Raw genomic sequence first — 23957 nt, 5'->3', positions numbered from 1 at the left:
TCTAGCTTTATCAAAAGCTGCCTGCCACAGGAGGAAAATGCCAAAAAAGATAAGAATAGCCCTAGGTTTCACATTCTGATCGTTCTGCCCCCCTCTCTTCTTTAACATCAGTGGGAATCGGTGTACTCTCTGCACCTCCGAATCCCAGTCCCAATGTGCCAGTTCTGGAAAGGCCACCTCAAACAGCCAAATGACAAACCAGTGAATGTCATCCCCTTCAGCATTTTCTTCGAAGCAGCCTCAAGTTATTCCGCCGCTGGCGGTTTTCAAAATCCTCCAGCTTCCATAGAACATTAGTCATTCTGGCTTTATTCGCTGTAGCTTTCTGCCCGGTAGCCTCGGCCTCCAGTACCACGATCCTGCCTTTTATGTTCTTGACTTAATTGTTTCATGTTTATTGATTAACTTGTTTATATTTTGATTTTATTGGTTGGTTTAGTTTTAGTTAGAATTTTTTCTGTCAGTTATGTCCTTCTATGGTAAATGCTAATTTAGGTTTTATTTATAAAGTATGATATATTGTTCGAAAGCTTCTAATATAATTTTATTTACATATATATATTGTTTTTAGGATGTTGTTTAAATGTTTGTAGTTAATGCTAATTTTTTTGGGTGCTGTGTTGTTATGATTTTATGTATACTATTTATTGGGGTGAACGGTAAATATTTTGGTGATGTAACATATATATTTAATTTAAACATGTGCCTAAAATGTTTTAGATTTTTTCAATTTTGTTTTTACATCAAAAGCAATTTTTATATTTATTAATAATTTATAATTAGGTTGCTGATATCATTGAAGTTCATATTGTGTAAATTGACATTTTATACATATTTTATGTTTATTTGAAAGTGACAATATTTTTGTTTCTGATATTTGTGTTTTTGATATGAGTAAAAATCAATATTTTCAACAACGATATTTGTGTTTTTTATATGTGTGGCTTTACTAGATAAGTATATCTATTCGAATTCTGGTTATCAATATTTATTTTCCAATCTTTTTGTATTTCGATATTGCATGCATCGACATTATGTCAATGATTTGTTTCATAAATACCATACAGTGTATTGGTGATTCAATCAATGTAAAATAAAGTAATGTTCATCATTAGACATTTGTAAATATTGATCAAACACAGCATTTAAATTCAACATAAAGAATCAGTATTTATCAGTGTACATAGTGAACACTCTGCTAGAAAACAAACAATTGATATAAAGTGGTGATCACATCTAATGAAATGGCGAAAAGGCTAAAGTAATTTATTTGTTGAAAGAGGTACTTCAGATCAGTAAGGCTTTAGTAATAAAGTGAATCAATCAAAATATGCCCGTTTCCCGTAGTGTTGTTGTCAAGCTTCAGTGGAGCCATGGCAGCAAGGGCAAATCTCTTACTGCCTATGTGAGATATCTTAGTATAGTGGACAGTCTTCCATCATGTCAAAGGAGAACATCTCTCCATGGTCCTGGAAGATTGGAAGACAATCCCCCATACTCCAAATGAGTTAAAGTTTCTTTTTGGAGAAAACAAAAAAGGAACCAGCAAACTCAAGCTAGCCTTAATCAAAGTGTGGCTTGAGCAGACTGCAACCTTTTAACCCTAGATGTCCATTTCTTACTGAGAGCACCTAGAATACATTATCCAGGTTTGTTCTCTTGCACATCAAGTGTGAATGGACACAGCACTAAACTACTTCTGTCTGTGTATACTCACAAGTCTGCCACAATGAATGACTAGGCCCAGGTAATCTCACTGGAGACACTTTGAAAATGTGTCTTCATTTTAAATTGTCCACAGACTTCTTTTTTTAATACAGCAAATGTAATTGATTTTGTTGCAAAGGTAAACATTAACATGCACAGCACTCACAATCAAGTATTGCATATACTGACAGACCATACATGACCATAACAGACAGTTTAGTTCAGAACATAAAAACCCCAACATTTGACCCAGATTACTGGTGTGTTTTTGTGTGAACATCCTGTTGCCACATAAAAAGTGTTCTTCCATTTTTGCAACCTCGTCCTTTCCTTTGCTCTATGCTGTCACCGCAGGAGAGGTGGCTGAGTTTTACAATCTTGCAATGTCTCTCTTTAAGATCAAAGTTCTCACCCCACCAGTAGCCTCTCTCTAATGCTCCCCCCAAGGTCTTCCATTAGCCCTAAGAGAGAAATATGGGCAGTTGTCTCCACTGGCCATTGTAACACCTCTGTCAATAAGCAAAAAATAGACCTCCAGTTCTGGGATATAATTAAGGCTGTGCAGAACTTGTGGAGTTTCACTCGGTAGAATTCCTCAAAAGTGCAGAATTAGGCAAGTCACGTTGATTTTAAGTGCCGGGAGCTTGTTCCACGCTGATAAATCAGTACAAATGGCACCATGCTGAACACCACACGGGGCTGCTTCTCGAATTGGTTTTGCTGCCACTTGAGTAGATTTTCTACTTGAGTGGCAGCTTTCTGCTCACAAATTGCCACAACCACATGTTACAACCTGCAACCGTCCACATTGTGCTCACCAACTTACCATTGGCAAGCCGGCATGAAAATAAACTCCACTATGAGGTGGCTGGTGGTATTTGATTAGAACTCTGCATTACATGCCTAATGCGGAGTGGCCTAAACTCCGCTGGCAGAGCAGAATTTATCATCCACCCCTAGATATAATAAGACAAGACCAAACTCAGCAAAACAAGTCTGCTTCATTTTCTCCACATCACAGACAGGAGGATGAGGGGAGCTTTTGGGCCCTTAACAGCTTCATTGAGGTTAGGTAAGAAATATATAGGTGGTTAAGTTGGCCAGGCAGAGCCTGCAGGAGATCCCTAATTCTCTTGTTGAGGTAAACAGGTCTGGCATGCTAGTGACCTGTGAGCTATATATGTGGGAAATACCCCCGTCTTACCGGTCCTTTCAATAAGTGTGCCTCTAATGGGTTCAATTTGAAGGCTTTTCCAATAGCCATTAATGCATTCCAGATTCGGAGGTATTTGTAGAATTGAGACTGGTTTAGATTATATTACATTTATAAGACCTGAAATGATTTTGTGTGCGCACCTCACCAGACAACCCATAACTGAGAAATACCCAAGCGGTACCACTTGGTGAATCACTTCAATTGTATAACCTGGTGTAGCCACCTTCCTTTCCATAGAGGAGTCAGTAACATGATATTTTTGTCCCACCTTGCCCTTTTCGGAGCTGAACTCCACACCTGAAATATACTTCTCGTCAATTCCAGGAGGGATAAGGGGATCAGTCGCCATTGAGCATTTTCATATTGCTGTTGATACCAATGATTGTTACTTCTGTCGTGAAAGCTGAGGCATCCCACCCCCTGAGAAAAGTACTTCTGAACCATGAACATTGTGACCCAATAATATAGCTGAACATCTGCCTCCATCTCCCCATTACATGTAGATTTGGAGACCTGAAACGTTCCTATTGTAGCCTGTAGTCCCTTAAATCATCTCATGTAGATGAAGCATTGCATTTTAAACAGTATCACTTTGCCGACGTTATAAAGGCAGAGGCAAAGCCATTTCCCCAGATCTGCCTGAATCCTGGCCTTCAACAGGGCCACGTTCAGGGACCATGTATGTCTGGTAGTAATGCAAGGTGTATATCTACATATTTAAAACTCAGTCTGCAAATTGGAATTTGGGTCTGCCAGTTTGTTGTGTCTATGGTGCCTGTCAGAGGCAACAACTGGTATTTGGACCAATCCACTTGTCCCCAAGAAGAAAAGTATTTAAAGTATTTGTGGACTTGTGGATTCTGGGCAGAATACGAACAACACATCATCCGCATATAGGGCTTCATGGTCTTCTACCCTGTCTCCCCATTGAAAACCCTCTACTTGTGCATTTCATCTGACCCATGTTACCAGGAGCTCCATTGCCACAGCAAATAACTGGGGAAAAGCGGCAACCTTGTTTGCACCCCATCTTATAGGGAATGCATATGATAGAGCACCATTGGCCCATCCATTGTGCCTTGGGTTTCTTAAATAAGAGCTTCACATACTATATAAATTTGGGTCCAAAGTCTATTCAGTTCAGTGCCTCTCACAGGAAGTGCCAATCTAAAGTGACTAACGCTTTTTCAAAATCAATTAGCATGAATGCATTCTCTCTCACCATATATTCTACGTATTCTACCGCCATCAGCACTCTGCAGATGCAGTGCTGGGTGCTACTTTGGAGCATAAAGATGCATTGATCTGCATGAATCATGCTGAGAATAAATTGAAGTAGCCTGTTAGCCAGCATTTTAGCATAGAATTTAAGTTTGTAATTAATGAGTAAGATTGGGCCATATGAGGCATGTTGATCCGGGTTTCTTACTTTATTATGAAGCACTACTATGGTTGCCTGATCTAGTTACCCTGGCAGGAGGTATTTTCCTGCGGTCTCATTGAACATATCTAAAAACAGCGGCAAGCGCAAACTCATTTGAGCTCAAGAGGTTTTTCGGTATGCATCTCAGAGAGTGTAGTACTGAACTCCTTCACTGTGAAGCGCTGGTCCAGCTCCCCCCACTCTGTCACAGACAGTACCGGTAGAGCACATCAGCAATTTGGGGATTCAAGGATTTCCTGTAAGGTCATTCCCATTTTGCATATACAAGGACCTAAAATATTCTGCAAAAACCATTATGATCTCTAATATGACGTTAAAATGCATGCAACTACAACACATGCTTTTACAATGCAGTCTTTACATCCAACTACCATTACATTGCATGATTTTACAATGCATTTATGGGAAAAAATTACTATTCCCACTCCAGTAAGTGCAACAGTAGGGAAAGTGTTGGATAGTGTAGGGGTACAAATTACTATTCCCATGTACCTCAAAGCCCATACCCACCCTAATACTAAAAAAGTCTCCATTACTTACCTTATAATGCCTTGTAATGGCATGCTTTGTAATGGCATGCGTTGTAATGACATGCGTTGTAACGGCATGCATTTTAATGGCATGCGATGTAAAGGCAGCTGCATTGTAACAGTTGCGTTCTAAAGGTAGGCCGTTGTAATGATTGCATTGTAATGGATGTTTCCCCTAGAGCCCTTTCTGCCCTTCCTCCCCACTGGTCTGTGACGCCTGGAAATACACTTTCCGCAGTACCATGTGTGGCCAACCAGTATATCAGTCTACTGGACTTATCTCCCAACTCACAATTTCTACTTTGCGCTGTAATCCAACAGTGGTGTGCCTTCTAGAGGCAGAGCTGTCTCAATATCACCCTGACTAGCGCTAGTCCTCCTTCTCTTCCCTAATTCCTAGTTCCAGTTGAACTATACATGCTTCCATGTCTGCAATCTGATGCGCAGCTTCTCAGTCTTTTGACCTGAGGTGGGGCTGTGCTTCCCCCTCATTTATGGCTTGCTGCCCCCTCCCCCACAGGGTGCCAGGAAACTCAATCAACTCCTTAGAGCTTTCATATTTACATGACAGGTGGTGGGCTACCACTTTGTTCAGGAGGCACCATGCAATGAGTCTGTAAGCCAGCCTATGTTTAGGATTGCCCCCCCACATACACCACCATTGGCAAGTGTTCTTAGATCCCCCTGGGGAGTATATAAATGCCTATCATAAGGAGTAGGTCTGTGACTGGCAAGAAAAGAAGATCTATGCGTGACCTTGTTCTCTGGGTCACAGAGATATGTGTATGCCATTTCCTAAGGCTGCCAGATATGCCACACTTCACAGAGTTCCATAGCCAAGGTGCAGGTCGCAGGTCCATTCTCTGTGTCCTGTTGTCTTGGTGGTGCCTTCAGGCAATCTTTCTGTGACGCCATCACCATGTTAGAGTCCCACCCCATAATTGTGCGCCCAAGTGGAAGCTTTATCAATGAGTCTTTGAGCTTGTTCAGTGTCTCTCCCACAAATTTTGGAGAAACAAATGCTCAGCAAGTTATACATCTGCCTGGATATCGCCCCCTCCAATGTCACATATCTCCCTTTTAAGTCTGATTCCATATGTGTCACCACCATGGGTATACTCTGCCTGTGTATTAGGATGGCCACTCTTCCTGAGCCCAGACCAAACCCTTAGTGAAACACACTGTTGTAGCAATATCTGATCAGTAGTGGGGCTCAAGTGTCCTTGGGGTAGGTCTCCTACAGCATCAGGACATCCAGCCCCTGTCTTTTCACCAGGGCAAGGACAGCCCCAGGATTCATACAGTCAAGCAGCACGTTGACGTTCCATGTCATCATCTTGAGACAGAGCATTAGATGGGTAATATCATGTCTCCTCCAGACTGGGACCCTTAATTGTGACCTCAGACATTTCACTGTCTTGTCCCTCCTATCATAGCAGTCGCAGACCTTCACCTCCGAGCAGCTATTGAATCGGGGCTAATCGGAAACTTTAATCCTGCTGGCACCATGGTGCAAATTATGTCCAACTAGGCCAAGTCTCACTCATATAAATCCCCCCAACTCTTCCACCCCAGACTTCCACCCCAGAAGCTTATTTTGCGCCCAACATTAATAACACCCAGCAAGTGTTCCAACTGAGGCAAAAAAATACCCATCAATCTCCCAATTTTGAGCACTATATCATTAGGAATTGGTGTTGCAAGCAAATCAAGATCATGGGATTGGTCTGTGGCCTGAAAAGCACCCTGGAGATTCACAAAGCCTAGGTCCTTCATCCAGTCTCAAGTCTGAGTTCCGAGGTTCCATGCTCTGATGAAGCAGCTCTTCGATCTCAACCCACACACATAGCACTAGCCAAATCTAGCTGTTCCTAGACATGTTTGGTGCCCATTCATTTCACATCTGATCCCAAGAAGTCCAAGAGCCATCAATAACAACCATGTTACCTTCATGAGCGTCTATATCTGTTACATCTGCGAGGACTCACTCCGAGCTTCTCTCAGTCTCAATGTCCACTGTTCTGCTTCCTCCATGCTGGAGGTGAGTGGCAGTACATAAGCATTTGTTCTGTCGCCCAATCCCACGCTGCTTCCAGTGTACCAAAGAATAGGATTTGGCCTCATAAAAATTGGGAAGCCTGGCCGGGAAAAGGTGTATATATTGCTCAGCTTCTATTTGATGGCTTAAAATGATTTGCATCTTTGTTGGACTCTGTGAGTACAGTCTCGAAAAATAGAATCTTGGAAGATTCAAAGCACAAGTCACTGCTGTCCCTGGCTGCCCTCAATATCACATCTTTATTACGATAGTTTAGCACTTTAACTATCATAGGGTAAAATAGCCAGAGAGCTTTTCTTTCGGGACCCACATCAGAACCCAATTTCACAGAAATGTTTCAGGTGCAGCCCCATCTACTCACTCCAGAAAGCTGATGAATCATAGATTGTTCCTGCATGCTCGATTTTCTGCATATTCAGGGCGGTCTTCAAGGATACGAGATGTGGAGTTAAGTCAGGCAACCTCAGCCTCAATGTCATCACAGTCTTGTAGATCAGAAATGTGCCCTTCTGTGTCTACGGTGGTCGGTAGGTCTTGACCCAGAAACACCATGTCAATCCCAACCTTTCTAAGGCTGTGTGTAAAGATTGTATAGCTTTCTGTAGCATCCAGGGGCACCACGATGTGTGCCACCACTTCATTTTCTTTCCTGTATTTGCCTGCTATCTGCATGTAAACTGTGACAATGTCAATTTTTGTTTGAGCCTGGTTAGGGACTGGAACCCCTCTCCCCATAGTGGGTTCTCTTAGTTCAGGTTTTTCCTACTTGATCTGCCCTGCTATGGGTTCACTTCTTCAAGATTATCTCTTCGCAGAACTGCTTGCTAATCTCCCCTTCGCAGTGTTCAGGAGTTCCCACGTAATTAATTTGTTGAGGATGACCTTCTGAGAGAAAGGTGTTGCTGGGCCCCAGTCCTCACATTCGGCATCTGCAGCCATTCCTACCGGATCACCTGTGCTGTGTTTCTCTTTTCAGTGTTTCACTGGGGGCAGGGGTAGGTTTGACAGTCTATCTCTCTATATGGCCATATCAATCATTGAACCAGTCTACCATGGACCGCCCTTTCATCATCTCTGACTTAGATTAGGGTTCTGACCTTTGCTTGAGCAATCAGACCCATGGACCCTCTTTTCAACTTGGGCTGTGATCTCTTTAGGATCAATCAATCAATCAATCATGTGCTTGTTAAGTGTGACTACTCACCCGTAAGGGTTTCAAGGCGCTGGGGAGGAGGGGCAGTGCAGGTTCCAGTCCATCAGGGAGGAGGCCTATCAAAGAAACATGTTTTGAGGTTTCTTGTGAAGATGGGGAGTGATGTTATCTGTCTGAGATGGAGTGGTAGGGCGTTCCAGGCTCTGGCTGCGAGGAAGGAGAAGGAGCGACCTCCTAATCTGGTCTTCCTGGCATGGGGACCACTGCATAGGAGAGCTGGGCTGATCGTAGGGTCCTTTGGGGGGCGTGGAAATCGAGTCGGCTATTAAGGTATTCTGGTCTGGTGTTCTGGAGGGCTTTGTGTGCGTGGGTGAGAATCTTGAAGGTGATTCTAGCCTCGATGAGGAGCCAGTAGAGTGTGCGCAGGTGCTGGGAGATGTGGTAGTGTCTTGACAGGTTGAGGACCAGTCTTGCGGCGGCGTTCTGGATGTTTTGTAGCTTGCAGGTGAGGTTTTTGTTTATTCCATTATTCCAGTGTAGAGTGCGTTGCCGTAGTCAAGTCTGCTGGTGACAAGGGCGTGAGTGACAGTCTTTCTGTGCTTGAGGGGGATCCATTTAAAGGTCTTACGTAGGAGGCGGAGGGTGTGGAAGCAGGAAGATGTGACGGAGTTGGTCTGGCGGTCCATTTTGAGTTCAAAGTCAAAGATGATTCTGTGGTTGCGTGCGTGGTCCGTGGGGGTGGGCGGGCGTCCGAGGGCGGGGGGTCACTAGGTGTCATTCCAGCTGTTGGGGTGTGGGCCCATGATGAGCACTTCTGTTTTGTCTGTGTTGAGTTGTAGGCAGCTGCTTTTCATCCATTTGGCGACTGCTTCCATGCCTTCCTTGAAAGTTGTGTTTGGCTGCATTGGGTTCGTTGGATAGGGAGAGGATGAGTTGGGTGTCGTCTCCATATGAAACAATGTTGAGTCCATGGGTTCTAACATGGGGGAAAGCAGAGCCATGTAGATGTTGAATAACATGGGGCTGAGGGAGGATCCCCGGGGGATCCGCAGGTTGTTGGTGTAGGGCCCAAGAGGAAAGGAGGGAGTCTGACCCGGTGCGTTCTGCCGTAAAGGAAAGAGTGGATCTAGTCAAGGGCCTTGTCCTGGTTCCCTGTGCCGTGAGGTCTGCGTGTTAGGGTGTGATGAGAGACTGTGTCGAAGGCCACTGAGAGGTCAAGGAGGATGAGAGCTATTGTTTCTCCTCTGTCCAGGAGAGAGCGAATGTCATCTGTTGAGGCAGGGAGGGTGGTTTCTGGACTGTGGTTTGTTCTGAAGCCAGATTGGGAGCAGTAGAGGATGTTGTGCTCTTCAATGAAGGTGGTGAGTTGGCTGTTGATGGCTTTATCAATGACTTTCGCTGGGAACGGGAGCAGGGAGATGGGTCTCTAGTTTTCGAGGTCGGAGGGGTCCGCCAAGGACTTCTTCAGGAGGGGGTTGATCTCAGCGTGCTTCCAATCGTCTGGGAAGGAGGTGTTCGCTAGGGAGCGGTTGATGGTGTGGCGAAGCATGGGTGCGATGATGTCAGGAGCTGTGTTGAAGATGTGGTGGGGGCATGGGTCCGTGGGGGCCCAGGAGTGGATTGACTTCATCGTCTTCTCTCAGTTCTCTACTGCTTGCCGTATCTCCAAGACGCCCAAACTTTACATAACTGTAATCTTTAAATTACTAAATATTTTCAAACCTACTATGTGGCCCCATTCCTTGCAAGCCATCTTCTCCCAGTCGTGATATTGTAGACAATAATACATTGCATTTTGGAACTAGTAGATTCATTAACATATTTAACAAGGTAAGGGTGGACTCAAGAACTCCAACACACAATGCGCTTTTGGCTAAAAAGCCAGGACTGTCTCGAGGTGTCACACAAGGCATGTTGCTTTTTGCCAGCTGAGTATGATAAAGTGAAAACAATAACATAAAGGAATGAACGTTTATTTTATCAACAATTTTAGAGCCCCTCTAACGTCCCTGTTTTAGATATTTTTGTGAATTCATTGTAGAAAAAAATACATTAGAATATTGCTTTTAGTGCTTTTAATACTTCATTTGATATGCTTTTCAAATCAGTAATCTCTTTTAAAATGGCTTGTTTGCTATATTTTAACCATCATATATCTAGTGCAGAAAATCGATTGCACTACTGTGAAAGAGCTTAATCTTTATTTGTTAGATTGCGTGCAATAGTTGACCTCCAAACTTCTGCCTCTCACCCGTAGCATTGTAGTTGGAGATCTTGCAGAAGGATTTGCCCCACAGGTGAAAGTCTAATGACACAATCACAGCAAAATTAGGGTTACCCAAATGAACATCAAGAACGATCATTAATAATTTGGGGATGCAGCACGTTGGCTGAACTGTCCTTCAATAGGATGTGAGAGATGCTTTTGAAGAATAAGTAGGGTCACATTTATACTCTGTTGTGTAAAATGACTGGGAGCATGCCATTGTTTTCAAATATCAAATTTCAATTTAATAGCAATTGACTAAGATAGCATTATGCTATAATAAAAAAGATACAAAAATAATACTTAAGAGAAAAATAGAGGTCTTATTTCCAATGACTCAAAGTGGATTATAAATACTGTGCTTCTCAATTATTAATAATTCTCAGTATACATGATCTAAGAATGCTCATACTTTTATGCAAATATCTTTGAGGTCCAAAACAAACAAAATTTTAATCTGCCTTTATAGTACATGCTTGATTTGATTCTAAATTGTAGTACACAATGCAGAGGAAATTACGGGGCAGATTTACAAGCTCCTTGCGCCGACTTTATGCCATCGTAAACAATGCGCCATGATGCAACATATTTACAATGTAACACATTTAGGGAGATGCGTCATGTTGTAAAGCACTGCGCTACATTATACCTGGTAATGTATGCAGGGTGGGCATTCCGTCACAAGAAAGCCTCATAGAAGTACTTTTACAACGCCCCTTCGTCAAAACCTTGCGTCTGCTTGACGCAGGCATAAAGAGTGAAGGAGCATGTTAGGAATAGGCATTCCTAACCATTGCTGGAGTTGAGTCGTGCTTGCGACACGATTCCAGCAATGCGCTGCCCTTACGCCAACAAGATACGCCAACCATCTGTCTATCCTTGTGCCACGGTGCACCACATTGTAAATGCTATTTTCCGGACACGCAAATTGACTGGCGCATCCCTGCTAATATGCAGGGATGCCCCAGTTCTTGTAAATCTGCCCCCAAGTTTTTACTAACTTCAATAAATCAATCAGGGGTTTGTTAAAGTGCGACTACTCACCCATAAGGGTCTAAAGGCACTAGGGGTGGGGGCAGGGCGGCGGGGAGGTGCAGGTTCCATTCCATCAAGGAGGGGGTCTGTTGAGGAGCCAGGTTATGAGGTTTCTGGTGAAGATGGGGAGCGATGTTGTCTGTCTGAGGTAGAGCAGAAGGGCGTTCCATGATTTGGCCATGAGGAAGGAGAAGGAGCAGCCTCCCGACCTGGTCTTTCTGGTGTGAGAGACCATGGCGTAGGAGAGCTGGCCTGATCGTAGGGTCCTTTGGGGTGTGTGGAATTTGAGTCGGCTGTTCAGGTATGCTGGTCTGGTGCTGTGGAGGGCCTTGTGTGCTTGGGTGAATATCTTGAAGGTGATTCTCGCCTCGATGGGGAGACAGTGGAGCGTGCGCAGGTGCTGGGAGATGTGGCTGTGTTTTGGCAGGTTGAGGACCAGTCTTGCGGCAGCGTTCTGGATGTTCTGTAGCTTGCGGGTGAGGTTTTTGTTTATTCCGCAGTAGAGTGCGTAGTCGAATCTGCTGGTGACCAGGGCATGAGTGAGGGTCTTTCGGTGTTCGAGGGGGATCCATTTGAAGGTCTTACTGAGGAGGCGGAGGGTGTGGAAGCAGGAAGACGAGACAGAGTTGATCTGGTGGTCCATTCTGAGCTCGGAGTCCAGGATGATTACCAGGTTGCGTGCGTGGTTCGTGGGGGTTGGCGGGTTTCCGAGGCGGGGGGTCACCAGGTGTAGCTCCAGACATCGGGGTTTGGGCCTATGATGAGTACTTCTTTTTTGTTGGTGTTTAGTTGTAGGCAGCTGTTTTTCATTCATTTGGCAATGGCTTTTATACCTTCTCGAAAGTTGGCGTCTGGCAGTGTTGGGTTTGTTGGATAGGGAGAGGATGAGTTGGGTGTCCTCTGCGTATGACACAATGTTGAGTCCGTAGGTTCTGACGATGGGGGCGAGTGGAGCCATGTAGACGTTGAAGAGCATCGGGCTGAGGGAGGAGCCCTGGGGTACTCCACAGGTAGTAGGTGTAGGGTCCGAGAGGAAAGGGGAGAGTCTGACCCGCTGTGTTCTGCCGGAGAGGAAGGAGCGGATCCAGTCGAGAGCATTGTCGTGGATTCCTGCGTTGCAGAGTCTGCGTATTAGGGTGCAGTAAAAGACTGTGTCAAATGCAGCTGAGAGGTCGAGGAGGATGAGGGCTACTGTTTCTCCTTTGTCCAGTAGGGTGCAAATGTCGTCTGTTGCGGCGAGGAGGGCGGTTTCCGTACTGTGTTTTTTTCTGAAGCCGGATTGGGAGGAGTCGAGGATGTTGTGTTCTTCATTGAATGTGGCGCATTGGCTGTTGATGGCTTTCTTGATGACTTTCGCTGGGAACGAGAGCAGGGAGATGGGTCTGTAGTTTTTGAGGTCAGTGGGGTCCGCTGAGGGTTTCTTTAGGAGGGGGTTGACCTCGACGTGTTTACTGTTGTCGGGGAACAATGCGGTCACCAGAGAGTGGTTGATGGTGTGGTGGAGCATGGGTGCGATGGTTTTGGCGGCTCTGTTGAAGATGCGGTGGGGGCAGGGGTCCGTGGGGGCTCCTGAGTGGATTGACTTAATTGTCTTCAGTGTGTCTTTGGTGGTGAGGGCTGTCCAGTTGTCAATCGCTGGTTTCCGGCTGTCGGGGGTGGTTGGTGAGGGTTCAGTGTGTTGGTTGTCTTCGTCAAAGTTGTCGTAGATGCTCTTGATTTTGTGGTGGAAAAAGGTGCTGAGTTTGTTGCAGAGGTCTTGTGAGGGAGGGATGTCAGTAGACTCACTGGTAGGTTGGGCGAGCTCCTTGATGATGCTGAAGAGTTCCCTGCTGTTGTGGGCGTGGGTGGAGATTCTGTCTTCAATCGCTTTTTTCCTTGTTTCTCTGATGAGTTGGTGGTGGTAGTTGGTGGTGGCTCTGAAGTTGTTGTGGGCGTGGATTTACCGTTCCTCCAGGCCATTTCAAGGTGGCGGCAAGTGCGTCACCATCTGGCAGCCAGGTGGTAAACCATCTGGCTTTCTTGGTGCGGGTATTGTTGTTTTTCTTAAGGGGAACTATGGTGTTGGCGCTGTCCGAAATCCATCTATGCAGGGTTCGGGCTGCGGTGTTGGGTTAGTCGGTTTACGCAAAGGTTGGGGTGGAATTGTGGAGTGAGGAGGTGAGCTGGTCATCGGTGATTTTGATCCAGTTTCTTCGTGGGAGCAGGTGCTGGTGTCTGGATGGTGGGTGTTCTGAAGGTGAAGTGGACACAACGATGGTTGGTCCATGGGAGTTTGGTGGTGTGGCTGAAGGTGATGGAGTTTCAGGTAGTGAAGAGGGGGTAGTGGGTGTGTCTTGCTGAGTGTGTTGCCTCTGTTATGATCTGGCAGAGTCCAATGTTGTGGAGGTTGTCCAGAAGGGATGTGGTGTTGGGGTCCAGTTGGTTGTCGAGGTGGAGGTTGAGGTCTCCCAGCAGGGTGTAGTTGGTGGATGCTATGGCCTGCGGGGAGATGATGCCCGTGATGGAGTTGGCGATGGGTCCGCAGGGTCCGGCGGGGTCAGTAGATGAGGGTTCCTTGGAGGGTGGCAGTGGTGCTGGCCAGTATCTTGAAGTGAAGGTGTTCCATCTGCTCTGTGGGCTTGTCTGGGAGTGTGCTCAGGTGGAGGGTGGATTTGTGGACGATGATGATTCCTCCTCCCGGGTGGGTGGGGCCGTCCTTCCTGGAGATCTTGTGTCCTTGGGGGATGGGGATGGCAATGGCGATGTCCGGTCCCGAGGTGGTGCTGGTCCAGGTTTTGGTGAAGAACACTATGTCCGGGTTGGTGCTGTCAAGGAGGTCCCAGATTTCGGTGGAGTGAAAAAGAGAAATCAGCAGAAAGCAGAAAAGTGCAGAAAAATAGATTAGGAAAGAGAGTAAAAATGAGTGAAAACACAAGTAAAAAAGAGTGAAAAAATGGAGCGGAAAGAGGGAGACAGAGGTCTACTGGACCACCAGGGATGAGGCGCCGGTAAACCTGCGGGTGGTTGAGTGCCTCGAACACTCACATTAGAGAGTGAAGGGGCTGGGTGAGGCCTCACTCAATGGTGAAGCTGCGGGGGTGGGAGACCAATTTCACTGACAAAGAGTCAGTGGTCTTGCTCTTGGACTTAGGACACATTTGTTCTGTCGCCCTTCTTAGATGCGACACTGCAGTATACCATGTGACCAATGCAGCTATTGCTGGATCTAATAAAGGATTTTTAGATCTGCTATTAAGGACTGACACTTTCACAACTGCAATAATTCAAATGTACTTTTCCAAAGACAATTTGACTGTCTCAGACGGAATAAAATCCTATGTAATGAATCTTGTTGCAAACTCTGGGAACTCCAAGATCAATTTATTCCAATGGTGAGAGAATCACTGAATGTATTCTGTAGTAAATGTTTCTTTTTACTTGTTTCTTATTGGTTAAAAGCCTGTGAACCATGAGGTGAATGTATGAAATCCTTTGTTTAAGGTCCTATATCAGGATTAATTTCCCTTGTGAAAAGAAAGACCTTTCCTACTCTTGAAGGAGGATCTATACTGGATTGCTTATTTAAAAGTTCTTATACTTACTATTGATTAGTATGCTTATTGAACTAGCTGATTGATGCCCTAGCATATGCATTCTATAACTGATATTCTGTAAGTAAATCTTTAAACTTTAGACTTTGTCTGTAGTTCTTTAATCAGAAATGTTTCTTGTGTAAATCTTATGCAAGATTTAAAAAAAGGAGATATGGATCCAGCGGGTAGCACCAAAGTCCTATAGGGACAACCGCTCCCAGTTCAGCCATTAGCATGTAGAGGAAGGTATATCTGATACTGGTTTTTGCGCTGACAAATAGATCTTATGCTTATTGTGAATATATGTTAAATATGAACTCAACTGACCATTTCTTTCAGTCAGCACAATTTGCTCAGCCTAGGTCTGTTAAGATCCCCGGTGAAGTTGAATATTAGAAAGTGTTCAATGGCCGGATTTTTACAGGCAATCATTGACAGGCATTGATAGAGTTCTTTTAGTCAGAAGAGAGGGTGTACTGAATTATTAATTATTAAAAACTTAAAATGGATTTTAGAAAGATTGCCAATATTCATAAATATTTTGTTCAAATCACCATCTTTACCTGTAAATCTCCACTACGTTTTGCTCATTTTAAGGATGATCATGCAATATGTGATTTCCCTATGCAGGGTGCTGGAGAATGAAATAGGAAATTTCATGTGTACTGTGTTAAAGTACAGAAAAAATACATCCATGCAAAACATTGCTTTTAAAGAATATAATCTTGGTTTAATGTAGTGTGGCAATTATAATACTGTGCAATGTATGATGAGATAAATTAACATTCTCTATATCTGCATTTCCCAGGTACAAATTCCACCTATTAGTATGTGTTTTAATGGCATTAATATGTGTCCAGTCTACAAAGTACATGATTTCCCTACGTTGAATATCTAGAGTAGGACAAAATGTGCTTTCTTTTCCCTCTGTGTCTCACATGAGTGGCTGTTATTCCATCACAATATCATTATTTTTCAACTTTTGGACAGAGGTTACCTAAAAGACTTGAGGAAAACAAGGAAACATGGAAACATGCCTGATCAAGTATCAGGCAACACTACTGTCCAGTAAAGCCAAGGATTCCAACCCAGAATGACTCCCTTTTGTAACCCAGAATAACGTGTTTAGCTAAAATCCTCAATAAATCATTCACAAACATTGGAATATACCCCAGTGCAGTTGCAATTCTCTTCAGAAATCATTGCTCACACTTAAATGAGTAAAAATATAAGGGATGCTGTTGTTGGAGCACAGTAGAAATCTCAACCCATCAATGGATCTTCATTTCCTAGTTGGGTTTCCCTTCCAGTAATGTACATTTCAAATGTGGTTCATGTAGTGTTTCCAAATGGACTTTCGCAACAAAAATATTTAAACATGGTTCTATTCATATCAAACTACAAAGCTATGCAAATTATAATTCTATGATTGTGGTGCATGTCATTTGGTGCCTATGCCCAAAGATATGTATTGGACAAACAACGCAAAAAGATTAAGTCCACAACCACAACATAATCATCGGGATCTCCATGCAAACCCAAACACTCCTCTGGTGAAACATTTCCCAGGATTTAGGGGCCTATTAGCTGTGACCATCCGCCATAGGTGTGCTGGTCCCACCCGCTGTATAAGGATGCGCCCCCACACTGGCGGGCGCATCCTGGTAGGGTAACATTGCGGACGGTGATGCTGGCTGCAATGATAAAATACCATGTTTTGCATTGCCTGCCACCTTGATTATGGCAATGTAGGGGGGTACCATAGGTACCCCCCAAGTGCAGCCACCCACCTACCCACCCCCCGGGGGCCCGCAACAGGCCCTGTGGCAAAACACTGTATGCCTTTCCATGGCGGCATAGCCGCCATGGAAAGGTCATTTAAAGCTGGCATCCTAATCTGGTGGACGGTGCCTGCTAGGCACCACCACCATTTTGGGCTTCCTGGACCGTCCGCCAGGCAATCAGGACGATTGCTGGCGGCGGATGGTCTTTGCGTCCACTAATGATGCATTCATGTTCCCACCGCCACCCTAATCTGGTGGTGGGAAATACCCGTTTGATGGTGAAAGGACCGCCACCGCAAGGCCGGCAGTTGCCACCGCCGGCCCTGTTGTGGCGGTTCTTCCGCCAACATAATCAGCCCCTTAGTCACAAAGCAGAGGAAATCTGCTGGAGGCCACTGAACAGATGAAAAACATGATGCACGAATATGACCCTTGTTCACACAAGAGGTCCTCCTGCAGAAAGTAATGGTGCACATCTGTGTCTTCATTCTTTTTAGGTGACTACTAAATAAAATATAATAATAGGATCTAAACATGTGTGAGACTTTAGAGGGTCTCAAAGACATTCTGATGTAAATAAATGTTTTTTGTTATCTTTTATTTTGTTCACCTTATCATACCTTCACTACTGCTTCACCTATTTGTTTTCTTGGCTTTCTGGACAAATCTGACAAATAACAGCAGCTCTTATCTGAACTTGCTATGTTCCTCAGCCACACTGTAAATAGATTCTTAATTTCCCTCTCTATTTATTTGATAAAGTTGAGAGTGTCTTTTCTCCCATTGATTTGTAATTACATTGGCTCTTACTATAAACAGCCTAGGCTGATGTTTGTTTTCCTCCCCTTTTTTCTTTTATAGTTGATCCTTTTCGCTTCCCTCGAAAGTCTTTAGGTAAGTTCCATTTACTATGTTTTCATGGACCCCAATTTTATTTAAATTAGCGCTATCAATGCATTCACAACCATTTTTACTGTGGCTGGTCTAGTCGGATTGAAATGTAGTTTCTATTCAAGATTTTACTTTGATTATCATATTTCATTATGACTGCACCTGACTTTTCGTCCTATTGTGTCCACAAGAGGCAGCCTTCACGAACCAGTGGGAAAATACTTGGACCGGTATCTACAACCGTGTGTGACCAAATTGCAAACCTATATCAAAGATACCACAGACTTTTTGAACAAATTCCATAAGATAACCCTAAACAAAAGATGAGACAATCTTAATGTGTACAGTAGATGTAAAATCTCTATACACATCCATACCACATCAACTGGGCATAGAAGCTGTAGAACGAGCCTTATTACAAAGCGAATACAACAACGACCAACCAGTCTTTCTAATGGAACTCATGCTATTTACCTTACAACACAGTTATTTGAAATGGAAAACAAGTTGGTTCTTACAGAAGACCGGTACTTCAATGGGCAATTGTGCCACCCCGACATACGCAAATATCTTTATGGAGAACTTTGAAGAACAACACATACTGTCGAAAATAGAATGGCAGACCCATTTGAAACTTTTTGTAAGGTTTATAGATGATATATTCATCTTATGGAATGGAACCACAAGGAATCTCACTAAACTACTTAATGAGCTCAACCAAGTAGATCAAAGAATACAATTTACCTTCGAAATTCAAGAACAATCCATTAACTTTTTGGACGTGAAAATAATACAAACCACTGAAGGATTTCAAACAGATCTCTATAGAAAAGTTACTGACCAAAACTACATGCACCTATATGGCAGTTTCCACCAAACTTCATTAAGAAACCATACGCCTTACACACAAGTGCTTAGAGTGAAAAGAATAGTATCCGACCCAGAGACAAGGACAACACGTATGAATGACACGTTAAAGCGATTTAAAGCAAGGGGATACCCAGAACACATATTGATCCAAGCAGAAAACAGAGGCAAAACCATCAGTAGAGAAACAACGTTGCTTACCAAAAGAGAAGCCCACACACAATCGTACAACGGTAGTCTCAAAATATTCTACAATGAGTAAAGCTTTCAAAGATATCATCAAAAAGCATTGGACAATATTAAAACTGGAACCAGATTTTAACAACGTTTTCGAACAAGAACCTATCGGTGCATACACCAGAGCTAAGAATTTGGGAGAGATCATCAAAAATCCTACTCAACAAGACAAAAATGTAACGTGCAAAGGAACAGTAGCATGTTGGAACTGCAATAATTGCAACAATATTATTATCGGCCCCTATATAACACATCCTATGAAAGGACACAAAATCAAATTGAAAGTAACAGCTACATGTAATACAACCAATGTGATATATTTGCTAAAGTGTCCATGTGGAAAAATCTACGTGGGACAAACGGAGAGAAAAATAAAAACACGCATCAATGAACATAAAAGCAACATTAGAACAAAAAATGTAAAATCTACAGTGACAAGTCATTTCATAGAAGCCGGACACAACATTAGCCAGCTGAAATTTTGTGTTTTAGAAACAATAACAAAAAGCGAAGGCAAAGACAATCACAAAACACTATTGCATCGTGAAAATCACTGGATACGCACATTGAACTCAATAAAACCCCATGGGATGAATGATCGCATGGAATATACTTGTTATCTCTGATTGACTCAATTATAACAATACCGTATATGCCCAAACAGATACTGTGCATTTAATTTGATGTTTCACAATATTGACATGAAGTTAAGGTTTGTTGAGTGATTTAATTGTAACTGTATAAAACAAGATCAATACATATTTTTTTAATCACACTGCACACACTTTATAACACACTGTAGTCTTTCGTCACTGTCAGCTACTGTTTGTCAGTCCTATTTTTATTTCTAACATCCACACACACTGTTTTTAAACGCTGGCGTCCACTTTCACTCTAACACGCCGGAAGCAACTTCAGTACGTTTCCACACTGAGCGCGCTCAAGAATTCAACTAACGCATATCTCCTACATCACAAGTAACTGAGGAAGCAAACGCGATCTTTATATTCGCGAGTAATTTTTCTTAATAAGCGGCACCCGCAAACCATTGTAACGTTAACATTAACCACTCTAAAACGCCGCGTTAATTATTGTGCACGCCTAGAATAACATCCACAAACACGCTCTTTTCTTAATGCTTCGCACCACTTTTTAGCATGCACTGTAACATCGTAATACTGATTTGAGAGCAACTAACATCGTAAGCGACACGAATGAATAGGTCGACTTCAAGTTAGGGGCACAATTAATTCACTTAACACCGCATGGTTCAGAAAGCTTTCACAAACCAATAGTTATCATTTAACAAACACCATGACAATCTAGTATATTTAGCTCAGTTCATATATTATTTGTTCTAGATATTCCCAAGACGAAGGCGCACATGCCGAAATGCATTGGGATATATAAAATAGAACGATGTAAAACGAATGCATCATGAAAATGGACATTATTTTCTTGATGGAAAATAAAACAAAAAATAGCCAACAACGTTGTTCCGTTGTTGAAACTTTATTGAATCTGAACAAAATCTCAGAGCTTGAGATTCATACCAGTGCCCAGGGGACATACCCTATGATATATGGGTACGCAGCTTAAATGACTTAAAACGCACTCTAGTTCGGAGAGTGACACCCAGGAGCACGGATAAAATTAGCAACTTTTAGGAGAAAACCTAGCAGTGCACGCACTACCTTTACTGCCTTGTCAGTGTTATCATGCCTCATTGTCTTATTTATTGACAGTGTTACCAAATAGCATAGTGGAAAATGGTCACTAAGTGAAATATCTCCGACCGAGAAAGAACGAACTTTAGAAGCATGAATATTTGTCATAAATACTTAGTCTTTAGTGCTATATAGGTCTCTTCCATTGAAGGTATAACCCAAAAGGGGCTGGTCAATCGCAGATTTCATTCACAAAACCTATATCTAAGGTGAAAATCAATTCATTATACAAATCCCCCTACACGGAGTGACAAAAATGGGTATTACTAGTGCCCTCTTCATATGCTAAACCACACTGCCTTCCATCCTCATTGGGGCACAAGGAACAATTAAAATCCCCTCCCATGATAACCATTGTGTCTTTTGCTAACAATGTGGGTATGACAAATGCGCTGAAATAATGCAATTTCTATTTTTCGTTTTGTTCACACATGTTACAATATAATTATAACAGCACGCTCACCTATAGCGTTCAGGAATATATGCACAGCCTTCAAAAATCCACAGAACCGTGTGCAGCAGGGGGCAAAACAAGTGTTTAATCCCCAGTAAGTGCCAGTCATAGGCTGGTCACATTTTTTAGATTCCTGTACGATGTTTGAAGATCATCAAGAGCTATAGACATAATAAACACTATAATATAATAAAATATAAGAACCAATCTACCTTTGTATTGAATATATTCAGAATTTTCCCAATTTGGTCTTTTAGATTAACATATTGCATGTGGCTATCCTATACTCTTAGTTACTGTTTACTGTTGTATTGTGGTTTTTCAGTGATATAACCCACATATAGGTTAGTCTTCTTAGATAGAACAATTAGTCATTTCTAGGTCTGTAGACCCTTGGATCACTACCACAATTCCCAATTGAAACCATATACTTTTTTCTATTTGTAGTAAAAATGTTCTAATGATGGCCCTTTCAAATGCGCTTCAGAGGTCAAAATGTAAAAAACAATAACAAAATGGTCTACAGCCATGTTTACTTTTTTGGGATGTCAACCTCCCCTTTTATGAAATCTCCCTGAGAATTAATATCAACTCCTTTTTGATCTCCTAACTTTTAAACGTTACTTTTTACTCTTTATCCCACGTCTTCACGTTTGAATCGATTTACCACTGGGGCATCAGTTTATTTTTTTCTGTAGCATCTTTTTATCTCCTACTTCCATAAACAAATGAATGTTCATGATGAAATCCTCTCAATGGGTCTGTCTCTGATATTTTTTGATTGTCTGCTCATAGATGGATTTGCTTTATTTTGCATTGCTTTTAGGTTTAATTGATTTGACCTCTAGAGCATTGCTTCATTACCAAATGACCACAAAAGAAGCACTGACTTTTAATACATTGTATTACTTACAGCAGAGGTTGGCTCCTCTCCACTGACCAGGATTGCCACCAGCAAGGACACATCTCCGTGAGTACAGGTTCAATGTACCACAAGCACAACCCACAGGTAAGTCATTAGTACAGGTACACATGTCGTTGGTACAGATGTCCACGTAGTCATTTACTGGCAGGACACTGTTGCAGTTCCCAAAGCTGTAGAGGATAGCCTCACATTGGGCTCTCTGCAATGGACAAATAAGGCAGTTTATGAATGGAATAATAACAAAGTTGTTATACACACAAGTTTTTGTAATTGTTGACTGTCTTTGAGGGCCACAAAATGTTGGTATTTTCAGCAGAACTGTCAATGAGTAGCTGGAGTTATGCATTGTTATCTTAACAAAAACATGCAGTTCGATATACGAAGTAACTTTCAATATGAAATTATACTGATGTCTACAAATACGGAGTTACTGACACAATTTTTAGGTCTCGCTGAGTCAGCGTGTGAATGTATGACATTGTTCTGCATTCTGTCCATCAGCATGTTGTTTTGCATTTGTCACCCCGAGTGGGATGGGTATGCCCAGACGTGGGTCCCGTGCTCTCCATGCCACTGGATTCAAGCTATCCTGGCTGAAGAGGGGTGAAACCCCGAAACCGGTCCTAGGATGCTTGTTTCCGGTCCAGGGAGGACCTGGCTTGGCAGTTCGGGCTGGACTGTTCCCATGAGGCACAGGGTCAACACTGATTTGCATATGGCCAGATCTAAACTGGGGTGGTATGATGAGCAAAAGAATGATGGATTTAACTCAGATCTCTTGACTGGGGTAGAATGTTTTGATTTGTTCTGCATTCCGTCCATCAATTGTGTGTCTTTTGCTTTCTCGCCCTAAGTGCGCTGGGTATACCTAGATGTAGGTCCCTGGCTCACTGTGGCACTGGATTCAAGCTATCCTGGCTGAAGAGGGGTGAAACCCCGAAACCGGTCCTAGGATGCTTGTTTCCGGTCCAAGGAGGACCTGGCTTGGCAGTTCGGGCTGGACTGTTCCCATGAGGCACAGGGTCAGGACTGATTTGCATATGGCCAGGTCTAAACTGGGTTGGCATGGTGATCAAAAGAATGATGGATTTAACCCAGATCTCTTGACTGGGGAGAATGTTTTGATTTGTTCTGCATTCCGTCCATCAATTGTGTGTCTTTTGATGACATGTGGTTAGGCACAGCTCAGTGAGAGGGAATTCCAGATTATTTCAGAAGGATTAGTTCATGTATAGCTTGTGCTTAAGGTAACTAGACATAATATCGAAAAAAAAATATCGAGTAGCCAGAATATCGAGTTTTAAATATCGAATGGACAGAATATCGACTTGCAAAAATATAGTGGTGAAGAATATCGAAAAACAGGTAAGAAATATCGATTGCAATAATATAGAAGTAAGTAATATCGACAGTCATAATATAGTTGTTAAAAATATCGAATTTTTTATAGTGTTTTAAGTGTTAGTATATGTGTTAAAAGTATGTATTATTATTGGAATGTATGTTAGAATATTTTTAAATTATTGAATTTTATGTTTTTTTATTTTTTTGTAATTTAATTCCGTAGCGGGTTGTGGGTTTATAGGGGAGTAGGGTGGGAAGTAATTTAATTATAGTACATTAAATAATAATTTATAGGAATTATTAATAAATTTTAATTTAATTTTGCGTTTTACTTCTGTAGCGGGTTGTGGGTTTATAGGGGAATAGGGTGGGAAGTAATTTAATTATAGATTATTAAATAATAATTTATAGGAATTATTAATTATTTTTAATTTAATTTTGCGTTTTACTTCTGTAGCGGGTAGTGGGTTTATAGGGGAATAGGGTGGGAAGTAATTTAATTGTTATTAGTTAATTATTAATTGGTATTGCAAATTAATTGGTTGTTGATTAATTATTAATTGGTAAATAATTAGTATTAATTGGTAATTAATTTGTATTAATTGTTTAATTGATAATTATGTTAATTGTATTCATTTAATATTTGTAGCGGGCAGTGTGTTTATAGGGGAATATGGTGGCAAGTAATATAATTGTAAACAAATAATTATTTAATTTATTTGTGTATATTGTTAATTAATATATCT

At 42.4% G+C, this 23957-nt stretch overlaps 1 protein-coding gene across 1 annotated transcript in view; it reads right to left on the bottom strand.

The window, feature by feature from the left end:
* The window catches only part of LOC146860906 (mucin-5B-like), an 814361-nt gene that overhangs the window by 507761 nt on the left and 282643 nt on the right, over positions 1–23957 (bottom strand). The window contains exon 6 of the mRNA XM_085644901.1: positions 21856–22066. Within this exon, the coding sequence (XP_085501027.1) occupies positions 21856–22066 (211 nt within the window). The remainder of the gene's footprint in view (positions 1–21855; positions 22067–23957) is intronic.

This window comes from Triturus cristatus, chromosome 3_1, assembly GCF_964204655.1.
Source record: "Triturus cristatus chromosome 3_1, aTriCri1.1, whole genome shotgun sequence".
Taxonomy (NCBI): domain Eukaryota; kingdom Metazoa; phylum Chordata; class Amphibia; order Caudata; family Salamandridae; genus Triturus; species Triturus cristatus.
Note: the sequence above shows the minus strand (reverse complement) of the source record. Positions and strands in the feature narration are given on the sequence as shown.